The sequence below is a fragment of the Lolium perenne genome, chromosome 3, assembly GCF_019359855.2.
Source record: "Lolium perenne isolate Kyuss_39 chromosome 3, Kyuss_2.0, whole genome shotgun sequence".
Classification (NCBI taxonomy): domain Eukaryota; kingdom Viridiplantae; phylum Streptophyta; class Magnoliopsida; order Poales; family Poaceae; genus Lolium; species Lolium perenne.
The window spans coordinates 335284274-335299815 of NC_067246.2; the positions used below are offsets into that span (position 1 = coordinate 335284274).

Consider the following 15542-nt stretch of genomic DNA (forward strand, 5'->3'; position numbering starts at 1 on the left):
ATACGTGCGTGCGTGTGCAGTTACTACTTGGTTCCGCAGCCTAGGCCCTCGTACACGGCACCAAGCGTCACCCACGAGTACGATTTATCAGTTCCACTTCCTTTTTCATCAAGGAAAACTCAGCTTAATGAGGGAAAATTAGCACAAACCATCAACTAAACAAAATGGGCCATACAAAAATCTAGAAACGAAATTAACAACATGTTGGATAATTAGGCACAATTTCCATGATTAATTCCAGAATATAAAACATGATGGCAGCAACTAGCAACATGTGAAACTCAAACATACTAGATGCATTAATCAACATGAGTAGCAGCAGCGCAAACGGTAAAGCATCCATCGCTAAACAGATCGAGATATGTCGCACGTACCGATCTGGTGGAGGTGGCGGTGGAGGTGTAGCAGATGATGTCGCGGCAGTAACGTTGTTGATGACAACGTTGTTGACGACGGGGACGACGGGTCGAAGTAGACGGCGTTGAAGACGACGGTAGGCAGCACCGCCCGACTTGGACGGAAGGCGACCCGTGATGAAGAGCTTGAGCAGTCGCGCAGAGCGCTTCCCAAAAACCCACCCGCCCTCTCCCGTACAGGATCGCAAGGACGAGTGGTTCCGGAGACCTGCTCTCCCGTTCACCGATGCACGTCGGCGAGCGGGATGGAGTAGGCTACGATGGCAGCGCAAGCAGAGAGAGGTGGAAACCCTAACTCGTGTATTAGATGTTTTTCTGCGGTAGCCGGGCAAGAGATTATATAGGCTCGGGAAACCCTAGACAACGTGGGCCACGCCCACGTCGCACGAACGTTTCGAGTCGGTTACAGATAGCCCACGGCCCGGGAGCGACCCGAACCGACTAACTGCGACGCGTCCGTCTAGAACTCTGTTCGTTTTCCTGAGCTGCAAAAAGTAAGGAAAGTCTCGGCTCGAGGCTCAATCCACTCACCACGAGCGCGGCGCGCGCGTCGTGACGTGTCGTGTCGAGTCGAGTCGAGTCGAGACGAGCGAGCGAGGAGGAGGAGGAGCGCGCGCGTGTAGCACTCCTATTCTCACTCACTTACTAGTGGTGAAACAACCCACCTTATAAGGTGGTCTAACTTCCTCCCAACTTTCCATGTGGGACTAAACTTCCCACCTTTTGCCACTCCCTAGTGAGCTGCCACCAACTTGGGCTCAAACTCACAAGGCTGCCACTAAGTGGGCTTTGAGATTTATAGGGAAACCTGAAATCTAGTATGGGCCAATGTGTATGGGCCCAATATTTCAACAATCCCCCACCAGATCTCAAATCCCCATTTAGAGATTTACCAATACTCACTGCTTGTTTATATACCAGTGTTTCAGCGGAGACTGTTAAGTTGAACTTCCGCCTAGAACCTTAAGCTACATCCATTCACACTTGAACAATGGACTAAGCCTTGAATTGCAAGTTTTGCGTGAACAGGGTTTCACTCAAAGTCATAACCAGTACATGGCTGCCAGTAGCCTACCCCGCGGGTGAAGCATATGCGTCATACTTCGTGGTCTCTTCATGAGTTTACTAGAGATCACCCAAATCTCGTAGATTGCGACGTTTAACAATCGGACTCATATAGGTGTGTTATTTCAAGAATGCTCTGTAGGACAGCATCTTTGCTAAAATAGCCAACATAAACACATTAAGGCTTGTTGCCAACCTGCCTTACAGCAATTGAGAGTTGTGCATCTTCACATAGAGAGGGTTACATAATACTCTCCTCAATTAAACCACTAGCTTGTTTTTCCCAGGTCCTAATTCACGGGGTCTCCGATCACAAAGGTTGGGTTACCACTATGGTGTAACATCAACGGGTCTCAAACCCATCTCCCTTGATGCACTTTCTATCACATTACGTGATAGTCCCTTTGTAAAGGGATCTGCCAGGTTTTTGTCTGTTTGAATATATGTAACAGTTATTACTCCGGAGTTTCGCAATTTCCTGACAGACTTCAAACGTCTCTTGACGTGTCTTGATGACTTCGCGTTATCCTTAGAATTGTTCACTTTGACAATTACAGTTTGATTGTCACAATTCAAAAGGATTGCCGGTACAGGTTTTTCAACCACAGGCAAGTCCATCAAGAGCTCACGCAACCATTCTGATTCAACAGTGGTTGTGTCCAAAGCAGTAAGTTCTGCTTCCATAGTTGACCTCGTCAATATGGTTTGCTTACAAGATCTCCATGACACTGCGCCACCTCCAAAGGTAAATACATACCCGCTAGTGGCGTAGAGATCAGCTACATCAGAGATCCAATTTGAATCACTATATCCTTCAAGCACAGCTGGGTGCCCTGAATAGTGAATCCCATAACTCATTGTACCACATAGGTAGCGCATGACCCTATCAAGTGCATGCCAATGATCGCACCGGGTTTGACATGAACCTACTCAACTTGCTAACAGCAAAAGAGATGTCGGGTCTAGTCGCGCTCGCTAAGTACATGAGTGAGCCAACAATCTGAGAGTATCTCAGTTGATCTACGGCAATCCTCCGGTTCTTGCGTAATGTCACACTGTGACATAGGCATCCCAAATGGGCCTGCCGAATATAGTACCCGGGGTTTATTGAAGGCCCACTACCCGAAGAATAAGAAGATTCGGGAGCCCAAGATGCGTTTAAGGAAGAAATAGAGTTGTAATAGGAAGTGTTGTAATCTGGCGGGATGAGTTAGAAACCGTCCCGAACTCTGTAAACTTGTACAACACGAATCCTTCGACTCCACCTCCTATATAAAGGGGGAGTCGAGGGACGAAGAATCAATCGAATCATTGTCTGCAAACCCTAGTTTTCACAATCGTCGAGTACTTTTCGGCTGAAACCTTCGAGATCTACTTACCCTCTACTTCTAACTAAACCCTAGCCTACAATCCATAGGCATTGACAAGTTAATCCCTTGTCAATTGGCGCCGTCTGTGGGAATTAGAGGCGTAAGGAGCTGATCTCGATGGCACGCTCAAGATCTTCGACATCGTCAACCGCAAGCAACACAATGGATCGAGGTAAACAGATCGCTACTGGTCTTGTCGATTTTGTTCCTCACCCACCCTCCCGTTTGGATGCATATGCGTATCTGGCGGAGCCCATGGAGATGACGTTCGGAAGGTTCCACTTTCGCGTCGAGAAGGAAGGATCGTATCGTGTCGAAATTCCGATTTCGTCGGGATCATCAGTGGCCGATTCCGATTTTTCAAGCTATGCATCGTCAAACGAGTCAGGAGAAGAAGAAACCTCGGTGACACGCTACGTCAGCATCAGAGCAAGAGAGAAACTCGCCAAGATCTTCAACGACATATCGTTTGAGTCATCTGCGGACTCGTATATAAGCGATGGCTCAAGCGATGTCGACAGTCATGACTTCATCGACAAATCTCTCACAGTGGGCAAGGTCTTCATCAATCTTAACGATGATGTCACCAAACCCAACGTAGATCTGAGTACAAAGTATCATCAGATTTACGCCATTGAAGAGCAAGAAGAGACATCTGAGGCTTTCGACAGTTTGGGAAATCCATACGTCGATCCCTCCAATCTGCGACAAGGCTTGGGCAACAAATACGTCGGGCCAGAGCCGCGAGATAGAGTTCAACTTTCACAAGCAGCGTGGGACAGAGCTGCGAGAGCTATGAACGGCACAGAACCAATGGCTACCACAGCCACACCAGAAGAATTGCAAGCATATCAATATAGGCTCGCACGAGCTGCCAGGGAATTGGAAAAACAGACAGCTGAGTTGAACAGGAGAAAGGAGGCAGCTTCTGCATCCAGCAGAGAAGGGCAGATCTAAGTCGACAATCTAGAACTACGGGTGATAGCCATCGGGAGGCGCGGAACAGCAAGATCAAGGCTGCAACACATACCCGAGGCAGAAAGAGAACACTTGGTTCAAAACCTCGACATGTCCTTTATGTCGATAGATACAAGAGGAAACATCATCCCTAAGACACCAGAGGCTGGGTATATGGCGACACATGCTTTTATCCTTGCATCTAAACCACCTCCGGGTGACCCAAGGGAAACACTGTACAATATGGCGGTAGCAGGAGTTGGAGCTATGGGGACAGCGTTTATATCAACGCCTCCCGAAGGAGTGGCAAGGCAAAATAGTCCGCGACCCGCAGCAGCAACAGCGGCAGCACCTGAAGGGCCAAGTGGAGCAAGAGACACAGCAGCACAAGCAAGAGTCGACAGAGCGCGGCAAAACAGAAGGGATCATCGGCAATCCCCAGAACTCAACGACGAAGATATGTGCGGCTTACCATGCTTCACGAGGAGAGTCCGAAAAACGCGAGTCCCCTCGGGATTCAAGTTACCCGATAATTTCAAGAAATTCGACGGCCTTCAAGATCCAGAGGATTGGCTAGTCGACTATCCGGAGACGGTGAAGGCGACAGAGGAACTAGGGCAACAGCCATGCAAAGCATCCAGGTGCACCCGAGTGGTGCCGCACGATCATGGATAAAGAAACTCGCTCCAGGATCCATCGACAGCTGGGAAAGTTTCGAGGACGTGTTCGTCAAGAACTTCAGATCCACGTGCAAAAAACCCGCATCGTTAGAGGAGTTGAGAGCGTGTCGACAAAAGCCAGATGAGCCAATGAGAAAGTACATCCAGAGGTGGAATATCATCAAAAACTCGGCAGAAAACATATCTGACGAGAGAGCGATAGATGCGTTTGTCGCAGAGTCGAGCGTGGAGACTTTGTCGAGGCTTTGGGAAGGACCAAGCCAACGCCAGTATCCGCGTTGATGGAGATAGCAAATAAATGGGCAGATGGAGAAGACGCTGTCCACAACAAACGACACAGTCGAGAGGAGGACCGTGGTCGAAACTATCAACCGAGGCGAAGATTTCCTCGGACGTACCAGAACTACGACGCCCCAGGACAAATTTCGGCAGGTTTTCGGACAAATACAGGAGGCAACAGAGATGATTACCAGAGAAGCAGTGAACAGCGAGGTGATAATAGGGATGATTCACGCAATGTGCAAAATAGTGGGCCGAGGTTTCCAAGACCTTTCGTGTCCCCCGAGGAAATGCTGAACGGACCGTGCCGGATGCACTTCTTCCTCGACGGCAACGGGAAAAGACGGTCGGGCACTGCAGAAGACTGTCGAAATTTTCAGGCAATGTTCAGATACGCAGAAAATGCTCACGCTCGAGCAGCACAGAGAAACCCTCGGGAGCCTAGGAGCGAGGTTCATCTACCGCCACCTCCCGCGATTACAGAGGACAATCGACACCAGCTAAGAATAGCGGCAGCACCTGCACCACCACCCTATGTTGATCCTAACTCCAACGGAGCAAAGTGTTGATGATTCAAGGGAAGGCCGTCCAATAGAGCTCAAAAAGTAATCTCACGACAGGTGTTTATGGCAGAGAAAATGCCTCCACCAACAGTTGAGTACCTTAATTGGTCAGGACAAGATATCGGCTTCACAATAGCAGATCATCCGCAGCAAGTTCCTCGACCAGGGCAGTCAGCACTTATTCTGCCAGCAGTTATCGCAGGATTTGATGTCTCTCGAGTGTTCATAGACGGCGGCAGCAGCTTGAACCTCATGTATGCGGATACATTGAGGAAGATGAACATATCCTTAGCAAACTTGAAACCAACAGACACAAGGTTCCACGGCATCACACCAGAGAAACCAAGTTATCCATTGGGAAAAATCAATCTCGATGTTCAATTTGGGACCCGAGAAAATTATAGAATCGAGAAGCTCGAATTTGAAGTCGTGGATTTTCCATCACAATACCACGCTCTGTTGGGACGACCAGCATATGCTAGATTTATGGCGGTACCACACTATACATACCTGTTGTGGAGGTTGCCGGACCAAGAGGACCAATCACAGTCAAGGGAAGCTTTGCCTTAGCCGATAAGTGCGACAAGGATTTTCGTTGGCGAGAAACTTTCGGGATGCAAGCCGAGTACTTGGCGTCAAAAAGCATGACTGATTACGACGTCTTGCACGCGTTGGAAGGGCAAATAAAGAATCAACTTTCAACACGAGAAAAATTCTAAGGAGGTGCAGATTCACCCGACAGATCCAAAAAGACGACATCTATCGCAAACGATATGGATATCGCATAGGAAAGCGCGCTCGTCAAGTTCCTCCGTGAGAACTGGAAAATCTTTGCATGGTGTCCAGCTGACATGCCAGGAGTACCCAGAGAACTTGCCGAGCACCACCTAAATTTGGATCCAACAGAATAAACAATCTGACAACCTTTGCGTCGTTTTTCGGAACCATACCGCAAAGACTTGCTTTCAGAAATAAATCGACTCGAAGAAGCTGTTTTTATCGGAGAAATATCTACGAAGCCACATGGGTAGCTAACCCAGTGATGGTGCCTAAGAAAAACACGACATGCCTTCTCATGTGCGTCGACTTTACGTGTCTCAATAAACATTGTCCTAAGGATCACTTTCCCCTCCCAAGGATCGATCAAATTATCGACTCCACGGCAGGTTGCGAACGTCTTTCCTTCTTGGATGCATACTCTGGTTATAACCAGATCAGATTAAAAGAAGATGATGAAGCCAAGACAGCGTTTATTACACCTTACGGCGTGTTTTGCTACAAGACAATGCCCTTTGGTCTAAAAAATGCGGGAGCAACATATCAGAGGATGATGCAGAAGTGTTTAGCAACACAGATCGGGAAAAACGTGCAAGTATACATCGATGATGTCGTCATAACATCAAAAAAGGGGACAACATTGATCGAGGATCTCAAAGAAACTTTTGACAACCTCGACAAATTCTGCCTCAAACTGAACCCGACGAAGTGTTCTTTTGGCGTCCCAGCAGGAGAACTTCTGGGGTTTCTAGTTTCGGCAAGAGGGATTGAAGCAAACCCCGACAAAATACAAGCCATAGTAACAATGAGAAAGCCAACAAAGTTGAAAGAAATACAGCAGCTAACTGGGCGAGTCGCAGCTTTGAGCAGGTTCGTCGCCGAGTTAGGAGAAAAAGCGTTACCATTTTATGCGGCGATAAAACAAGGAGATAAATTCCAGGTGGAACGAAGAGGCCGACAGAGCTTTCGAGGATCCGGGCGAAAAATCTCGACACCACCAATCCTGGTGGCTCCAAAGGAAAAGGAACCTCTCCTACCGTATATCGCAGCCACGCCCCAAGTGGTTAGCACGGTATTAGTTGTCGAAAGAGAGGAAGAAGGGAAAATCCATGGAGTGCAGCGGCCAGTATACTTCGTGAGCGAAGTCTTGTCACCTTCAAAACAAAGGTACCCTCAGTACCAAAAGCTAGCATATGGAGTGTTCACGACAGCACGAAAATTGCGCCACTATTTTTCGGCACACCCGATCATAGTGGTCAATGAAGCTCCCTTGTCAAATATACTGAATAACCCAGAAGCTACGGGTCGTGTCTCCCTTTGGGGAATAGAACTTTCCCCTCGGGACATCACGTATGAAAAAAGAAAAGCAATAAAGTCGCAAATACTGCCAGACTTCATCGCAGAATGGATGGAGTTGCAAAATACAGGACCTCCAGATTTATCGAGAACTTGGACCATGAACTTTGATGGGTCCAAGAGACTAGAAAGGAGCTGGCGCAGGAGTAGTACTCATATCACCGAAGGCGACAAATTGAAGTACATCCTCCGGATGACGTTCCTTAACGCATCTAACAATGAAGCAGAATATGAGGCCCTCATACACGGGATGAAGATGGCGAAAGCACTGCGAGCAACTCGATTAAAAATCTTTGGCGACTCACAGTTGGTGGCTCAGCAAGTTATGAACCAATGTGATGCAATCAATGATAGCATGATGGCATACAAGGAGGTGTACAACGAGCTTGAGAAGTTATTCGATGGATGCGAAGTAAATCATATTAGCAGGTTGAGCAACGACGAAGCCGACGTTCTTGCAAACATCGGGTCACAGTGCCTTCCAGTCCCGCCAGGTGTATTCTGGGAAGAGATAACAGAGAGATCCACTAAGCCAACAAAGTCAAAAAAGAAGGAGAAGAAACCCTCGGGGGCTGCCAAAGAAAAGCAAGAGGACGAAGAAGATCAGGACTTGGTCATGATGATACAGATACCGTGGATGCAGCCGTACATATCATATATCCTTCGGAAAGAAATACCTGACGATCCAGTTGAAGCAAGGCGAGTAATTCGACGCTCCAAAGCTTTCACGGTGGTCAAGGGAGAATTGTATAAGCGAAGTATTTCGGGCGTCTTGCAAAGGTGCGTCACACCCGAAGAAGGAAGAATAATTCTGAAGGATGTACACGAAGGAATATGTGGCCACCACGCAAGTAGTCGAGCTATTGCAGCCAAGGTTTTTCGGCAGGATTTTCTTGGTTGACAGCAATCGAGGACGCCAAGGACATAGTAAGAACTTGCGACGCGTGTCAAAGGTTTGCCGCAAAACCCCACTCTCCAGCAGCAGAGCTAGCACCAATACCATTGTCATGGCCCTTTGCTCAATGGGGACTTGATATGGTGGGTAAGTTACACAAATCCTGGCCAGGAGGAAAGGAGTACATGCTAGTAGCTGTCGATAAGTTTACAAAGTGGATAGAAGCGAAGCCGATAAATTCACCAGATGGAGCATCCGCAGTAAAATTCGTAAAAGGCCTCGTCTTCAGATTTGGAGTGCCCCACAGCATCGTCACAGACAACGGCAGTAACTTCACATCCCATGAATTCAAAGATTATTGCGAAGAGGTGGGTATTAAGCTGAACTTTGCGTCAGTTGCACATCCTCAAACCAATGGGCAAGTCGAGAAAGCCAATGGCATCATCTGCAATGGTATCAAGAAGCGCTTGTTAGGACCACCGGAAAAAGCTCGACATACCCGCCGAAGAACTACCAAGCGTGTTGTGGAGCATCCGAACAACACCAAACACAGCAACGCAGGAAACTCCGTTTTTCCTGGTTCATGGAGCAGAGGCAGTACTACCAATCGAGATAGAGCACAACTCTCCACGTATCGCTGAATATGATGAAGAAACGTCGAGAAGAGTGCTAGAAGACGACGTCGACGCACTTGATGAAGCTCGAGATGAAGTATTATCTCGGGTAACCAAATATCAACAGGACTTGAAGAATTACCACGACGACGTTATGCGGCCAAGATCTTTTCAGGTGGGAGACCTAGTTCTTCGGCTCACGCAAAAAAGTCATGAAAACTCGAGTCACCATGGCTTGGCCCTTACATTGTCACGGAAGTAATTGGAGGAGGAGCATACTGAATAAAGGACAAGAAGACAGGGGTGGAGGAGCCAAACCCCTGGGAACGTGGCGCAACTTAGGCGTTTCTACGCCTAGAGTCAAAATATAGTCTTTGTAAAGCTTCAATGTACTGAAACGCCCGCGAGTTTTCAGACGCACTCTTTTCCTTTTTCGGGGCACCGAGTGGGGCCGGAGAAGGTTTTTAATGAGGCGGGCTCGCGGTGCTGCAATATAATAAAGATAGTGACAATATAACTTTTCTTCTTTATCGACATGACCAAAGTCTTCGCTCCGGCGAATTTCAATATAGTTCATCGACAAAAGGAAAAACTTGCCTTGGTATTCAAATACCTCGTGAGTCAACAAAAATACAAAATAGTACTCAATAAAAAGCTCGGGGGCTCATATTCGCCTTAAATATATAAATGCCTTGGTTCAAAACCTCGCAAGTATACAAATATAGTAAAGAGTCACCGAAACACTCGGGGGCTAAACAAACAGAGAAATATAATGATTGCTTTACAATATAGTCATGGATTACAAAGAAAAAATATCTACAAGAAGAAACTAACTAGTCTTGATTCAATATGTCATCAAGAGTAACCCTGTTTTCCTCAGGAGCAGCACCAAGAAAATCAGCATAATGGCCATCGGCAAAAAAGTCGGCATCCATCCGAAGTAGGTCTTCAATCATTGCTTCGGCTATAGGCGTAACCTTCGTGTTAATCCTGTCAACACCAACTCTCCGACGTTTTACTTTTTGGTGAACCTTCTCGACAACCTGGGTAAGGTCAAGCTTCGAGTGGCAGATTTGGAGCATGATAAGAGCAAATCTGGCGCCAGCTACCAGTTGAGCTTTGACAAAATCATGGATACTGCGAGCTTCCTTGAACCTTTCCATCAATTCAGGAAGAGTTTTTGGTTGGACGTTCCGAGGAAACATGGAGTTGTAAACCATGGACAAGGTCTTGGTACAGAAGTCAAGGAAATCGCGAGTTTGAGAGGCGCGATCTTGAAATCTGACAATTTGGCGGGTCCTCTCTGGGGTAGCCCAAAACAACGAACCATGGTCCAGGGAAAGATTAACAAGGAGGGTTGTCCTAGCATTTACCCTCTCTTCCTCGGCAGCAGCATCAACAAAGGCACCTATCAAAACAAAGAAGTGGAAACCTCTAAGAAACAATAGCATGAAGATAAAGAATATCAGCGGACGAAACAGGCATACCCGACATATCTGCACTGGCTTCATTCATTAATTCGAGCATGAAATTTTCTCGAGTAGTTGCCTTTTCAGCCTCGGAAGCAGCAATTTCCTTAGCAGCCACGGCTTCGTGAGCTTGTTGAAGAGCAATTTTTTCGGCTTCAGATGACTTACGAGATTGCTCCATCATCACAAGTGTTTGCTTCTTCGCATACTGAAGTTGCTGCCGAAGTTCATCCAGTTCTTGCGACAAGGTATCGTCGACAGGTGCAGTATCAGCAAAAGCTCTCCTCGCACGAGAAGAAGGCGATACATTGGAAGGAGCGGAAGTTGGAGTATAGTTATCAAATATCAACTGAAATTTAGACAAGACAACATCAAATGACAGATAGAGTTTTTCATTAATTTCTTGGAATCATTACAAGGGCACTACAGCAGAGCTAAAGAAATGAGTGTCGCCAAAACAACTACTTTGGCAACAAAAGCAAAAGAAACAGAAAAAGAAACAAGGAGGCATGCAACTAGACCTCCGGCCTCGAGGAGCTAGGAGTCGAAGCTGGCTTGATCCCCAGATACGCCAAGATCTTCTTAGTGTTGGGCTTGGCTGCCTTGATCAGCGACCTCCATCTCGAATGCTCTATCTGGCTGGTGTCGCCAACCTTCATCCAATCAAGCGTCTGTTGGCTGTCAGCAACCAGGGCAACAGTACTCTCGACAGCAACCTTCATATTCTCCTGACGCATCTTCAATCCCAGGTCTTCCGACGAATTGAAAAGCTTGGCAAGGGCAAGGAAAGTCGAAGGTTCCTCTTTCTTCGGGAAGAAGTAGGGGAACAACGCCGACAAACTTGCACTGGCATTGGCCACGCCTTCACGAATTTCGCGCCCATGGAACTCCAGAAGAGAAAGTGCATCAAGGAGAGGGTCATTAACGGGATTCTCCAGATCAAAATCTTGGTTTGTTTGGGCTGCCACACGAGACAAACCATTAGTCAAAAACCAAGAAACAGGAAGTACAATAGAAGGGGTTGATGATATTACTCAGCGTACGTCGACTTTGCGACTTCAGACGCTTGATGATCTCTTGTTCACGCACAGTTTGTGCAGTTTTCTGCTCATCTAAGGCAGATTCGGCATCTTTGAGCCTTCTCTGCAGCTCCTCGACACTAGCAGCTTTCACCTTGGCTTCATCAACCTCGGCCTTGGCTTTGCTAGCAGCAAGTTCAGCTTTCTTGCGAGCCGCCTCACTTTGCTCGAGTTTTTGAGCAAGTGCGTCGACACGTTCGTTGGCCTCTGAAAGTTTTTCTGTCGAGATATGAAAAAGAAAGAAAAGAAAGATCAAAAAATAGCGACAAGCAACAGGAATAGAAAGTCAAAGAAAAATAGCAAGTATAAAAGTCGTTACCTTCGGCTCTGGCGGCATATTCACGGTACCCAACAAATTGGGACCCGATCCGAAGAAGCTCTTTGATCATTGGCTGTTCAAAGGTAAGTACATCAAAAGAAACGTCGGCATGAAAAAGAGAAAAGGTGTGAAAAAACAAAATAAGGAAAATATAGATGCCGACAAACTTACATCATCTAAGAGCAGAGTCGACGAACTGCCCAACTGAGGGGCAGGATCAACAATCTTTTCAACCCGTGCCCTTTTTGGTGAAGGGGCACGGGGGCTCGAAGGAGGAGTAGATGTATCAACATTTTGTTGAGGAGGCGACGATTCCTCCCCTTCAACTGGTTTTTCTGAAATAACTAAAGTATGTGACGTGCTCGTTCGAGCAGCCACATCTAAAGTTGGTGTTTCTTCATCATCACTGTGACAAAATAGTGGCAGCATAAAAAGCAAGGCAAAATAAAATTCTTCAAATAGAAAAGGAAAAGAGCAAGGAACCTACGAGCTGATGATACTCTCGACGTATGGATCATAAGCTGCTTTTCGAGGTAAAGGAGCAGTTTCTTCGGGTTTCGAGGTCCCGGAATCTTCGCCATTGCTCCTTTTCCTTTTGCTCTTCGGAGAAACAGCAGGAGGAGGAGATTGTGCTGATGTTGTACCTTCAGAGGCAGCATCCTTCTCAGTAGATCCCGCAGATTTTCGAGAATCTGCGGGTTCATTAACAAAAGAGGGGGTCTCCTGGTTGTCATCATCGACAACGGCTCTTTCTTCGACCTCTCCATCCTCAGGAAGAGGAGGAAGGGAAGCCATAGTAGGATGATTCTACAAGGAAATAGTGACAAAAGAGAATAAGTAAGATACCACTGCAATAAGATACAAGGAACAGTTTAGAACAAGATAGAAATTCGAGAAGACAAAATACCTCGGGAAGAGGATTGGAAGCACTGTATGGTTCCACTCGACAGGAGGAGGGAATAGGATCCTTCTTGCCTAATCGAGAAATTCTTCGAACCAATTTTTCCAGGTCCTTTACGTAAAGATCACTTTGGAAACTCTGTTGGCGTCATTTTCACCAGAATACGTCCAAAGGGGATTTTTGCGAGCCTGAAGAGGCTGCACTCTAATCCTAAGGAAGTAGGCAGTAATTTGAACACCAGATAGCTCTTTGCCTCGAGTGTTTTGAAGATGATGGATACGAGCCATGAGCGCCTCTGTCGCCTTTTTCTCTTCTTCAGAAGCTTCGGCATCCCAGGAACGGCGACGCTGAATCCTGGCACTTCCGTCAAAAGGAACTATGTTGTGCTCCACAGAATTGGCGCTTTCTTCGTGAATGTAGAGCCACTTTTTGCGCCATCCTTGGACAGAGTCAGGAAATTTGACGTCGAAATAGTCGACATCAGTACGAACACAGATTACAACGCCACCTATGTTATAAGTGACGTTGTGGGAGCCATTGCGGCGGAGGCAGAAAATTCGTTTCCAAAGAATCCAATTAGGAGTGATTCCAAGGAAGCACTCGCAAAGCGTGATGAAAATAGAAATGTGAAGGATGGAATTGGGAGTCAACTGGTGTAGTTGAATCCCATAAACGAAAAGAAGGCCGCGGAGGAAATCATGGATTGGGGTCGAAAGGCCGCGGATTAGATGATCAACAAAACTAACCCGGTACTCCATTGGAGGTTTGGGGTAGCTTTCTTCGCTGGGGAAGCGGATGGCGTCCTCCTTCTTCATGAGGCCAAGCCTCTTCAGCATGTTGGTGTCTTGGTTGGAGATTTTGGATCTCTCCCACTCAAGATCCTCGGCAGCCATCTTGGATTCCGGAGTGCTGTGGCGAGTGAGTCGCGTGCGCGGTGGCATCAACGGCAATGGGCAGAGTAAGGTCTGTGAGTGCGGAAGCTTGGAGAGATTCGGGCGCAGGAGAAGTTTTGCGAAGGGGAACAGATGAGCGGCGCAAGCGAGGGGATGAACGGAGGTTGAAGAAAGGTTTATATAAGAATCGGGTGAAGCAGCGTGCCGTTGGATGGAGAAATCGTGTGGTGAGAATAGATCTTCTAGAAACAAGGGTAAAAAGGTATTTTTACTGAGATAGGCGTTACCGTACGTGCGCCAGAAAAAGCGGAGGACGTGTGTCCCCCACTTGCACGACGTGTCAACGTGGTGGAAGCAATGGACCCACAGGACAGAAAATTCACGACTACTTGTCAAGGATGAAGTAAATTTGATTAAGTGAAGAATGTCGACAAGGAAGTATTCAGAGATTGGCGACAGGATGAAATATTCAATACTTCGGGAGCCTTTGATCAAATACAAGTTTTTGCCCAAATGCTCGGGGGCTACTCCGACAAAAAGTAAAATTTCGAGTATGACAATATAGAAAATGTTGAGCCTACAACCAAGCACAAGTTCTTGGCTATAGCCTCGGGGGCTACTCCCATCGGGAGCGCTGTTCGCGCACCCGAGAAATATAAAAATAAAGAGAGAGAAGAAGAAGAAGAGGAAAGAGTTCATATTGCGAAATAATGACAAAATAGCGACAAGGTGGAATAAAATGTTGAGCCTACAACCAAGCACAAGTTCTTGGCTGTAGCCTCGGGGGCTACTCCCATCGGGAACGCTGTTCGCGTGCCCGATGAAATTAACAAAGGAAAAATAGAAGAGCAAGAGAGTATATTTCGAGTTATAATTAACTCTACATATACTCCCATCGGGAGAACAATATAAGTCATATTTGACTCAATAAAATGTGCCATTCCAAAAGCCGGAAAAGCACTCGACAATATATTCTCAGAACGCCAAAGTTGCGATCAATTTCTGAATGCCGCAAATTTGCGAAGGTAAGACCCGTAATCCATTCTCATTGGGCGTGGCATCGCCAAAGACTGCGCTCTGCTACTTTTATCCGTATCAACAGATACGAAGAAAAATCCTAACGGACGCGTTAGGTACCCGATAAATTTGACTGGGACTCGACAGAATGGTAAGACCTTAAGCGGCACCTGTCGAAGTTTACACCAGTATCCCGAGATCATGTCCAGGGACGTGATTTTGAAGTAGGTTTTTGCGGATTGCCACTAGAGCAGTTAACTAGTACCTGATCCGTCAGATGAACTAGCCCCAATTACCAATATCCCTGTACAATATAGAATTTTATGAGAAGAAATATAGAAAGATTAAGGCTTTCGGGTAAAAATAAACAGTGGAGATTTTCCCTGACTTTACAATTCAAGCAAAATCTCGGGGGCTACTGACATAGGCATCCCAAATGGGCCTGCCGAATATAGTACCCGGGGTTTATTGAAGGCCCACTACCCGAAGAATAAGAAGATTCGGGAGCCCAAGATGCGTTTAAGGAAGAAATAGAGTTGTAATAGGAAGTGTTGTAATCTGGCGGGATGAGTTAGAAACCGTCCCGAACTCTGTAAACTTGTACAACACGAATCCTTCGACTCCACCTCCTATATAAAGGGGGAGTCGAGGGACGAAGAATCAATCGAATCATTGTCTGCAAACCCTAGTTTTCACAATCGTCGAGTACTTTTCGGCTGAAACCTTCGAGATCTACTTACCCTCTACTTCTAACTAAACCCTAGCCTACAATCCATAGGCATTGACAAGTTAATCCCTTGTCACACTGGGATCATAAGGTGTTGGAGAAGACTTGCTATCAACATAGCCGAACCGGCTCAACATCTTCTCAACATAATGGGATTGTGTTAGA

The 15542-nt window shown here is 46.8% G+C and overlaps 1 protein-coding gene across 1 annotated transcript; it reads right to left on the minus strand.

Moving 5' to 3' along the window:
• Positions 1-23: 23 nt before the first annotated feature.
• LOC127338931 (uncharacterized) lies at positions 24-12652 on the minus strand. The gene is made up of 8 exons (XM_071827693.1): positions 12327-12652; positions 12011-12245; positions 11840-11912; positions 11485-11739; positions 10963-11402; positions 10460-10790; positions 10111-10380; positions 24-100 (listed from the first exon to the last, which is right to left on the minus strand). Exons 1-8 carry the CDS (start codon positions 12632-12634, stop codon positions 24-26), a joined length of 1989 nt encoding a protein of 662 aa, XP_071683794.1. The 5' UTR covers positions 12635-12652.
• Between the last annotated feature and the right edge of the window lie 2890 nt (positions 12653-15542).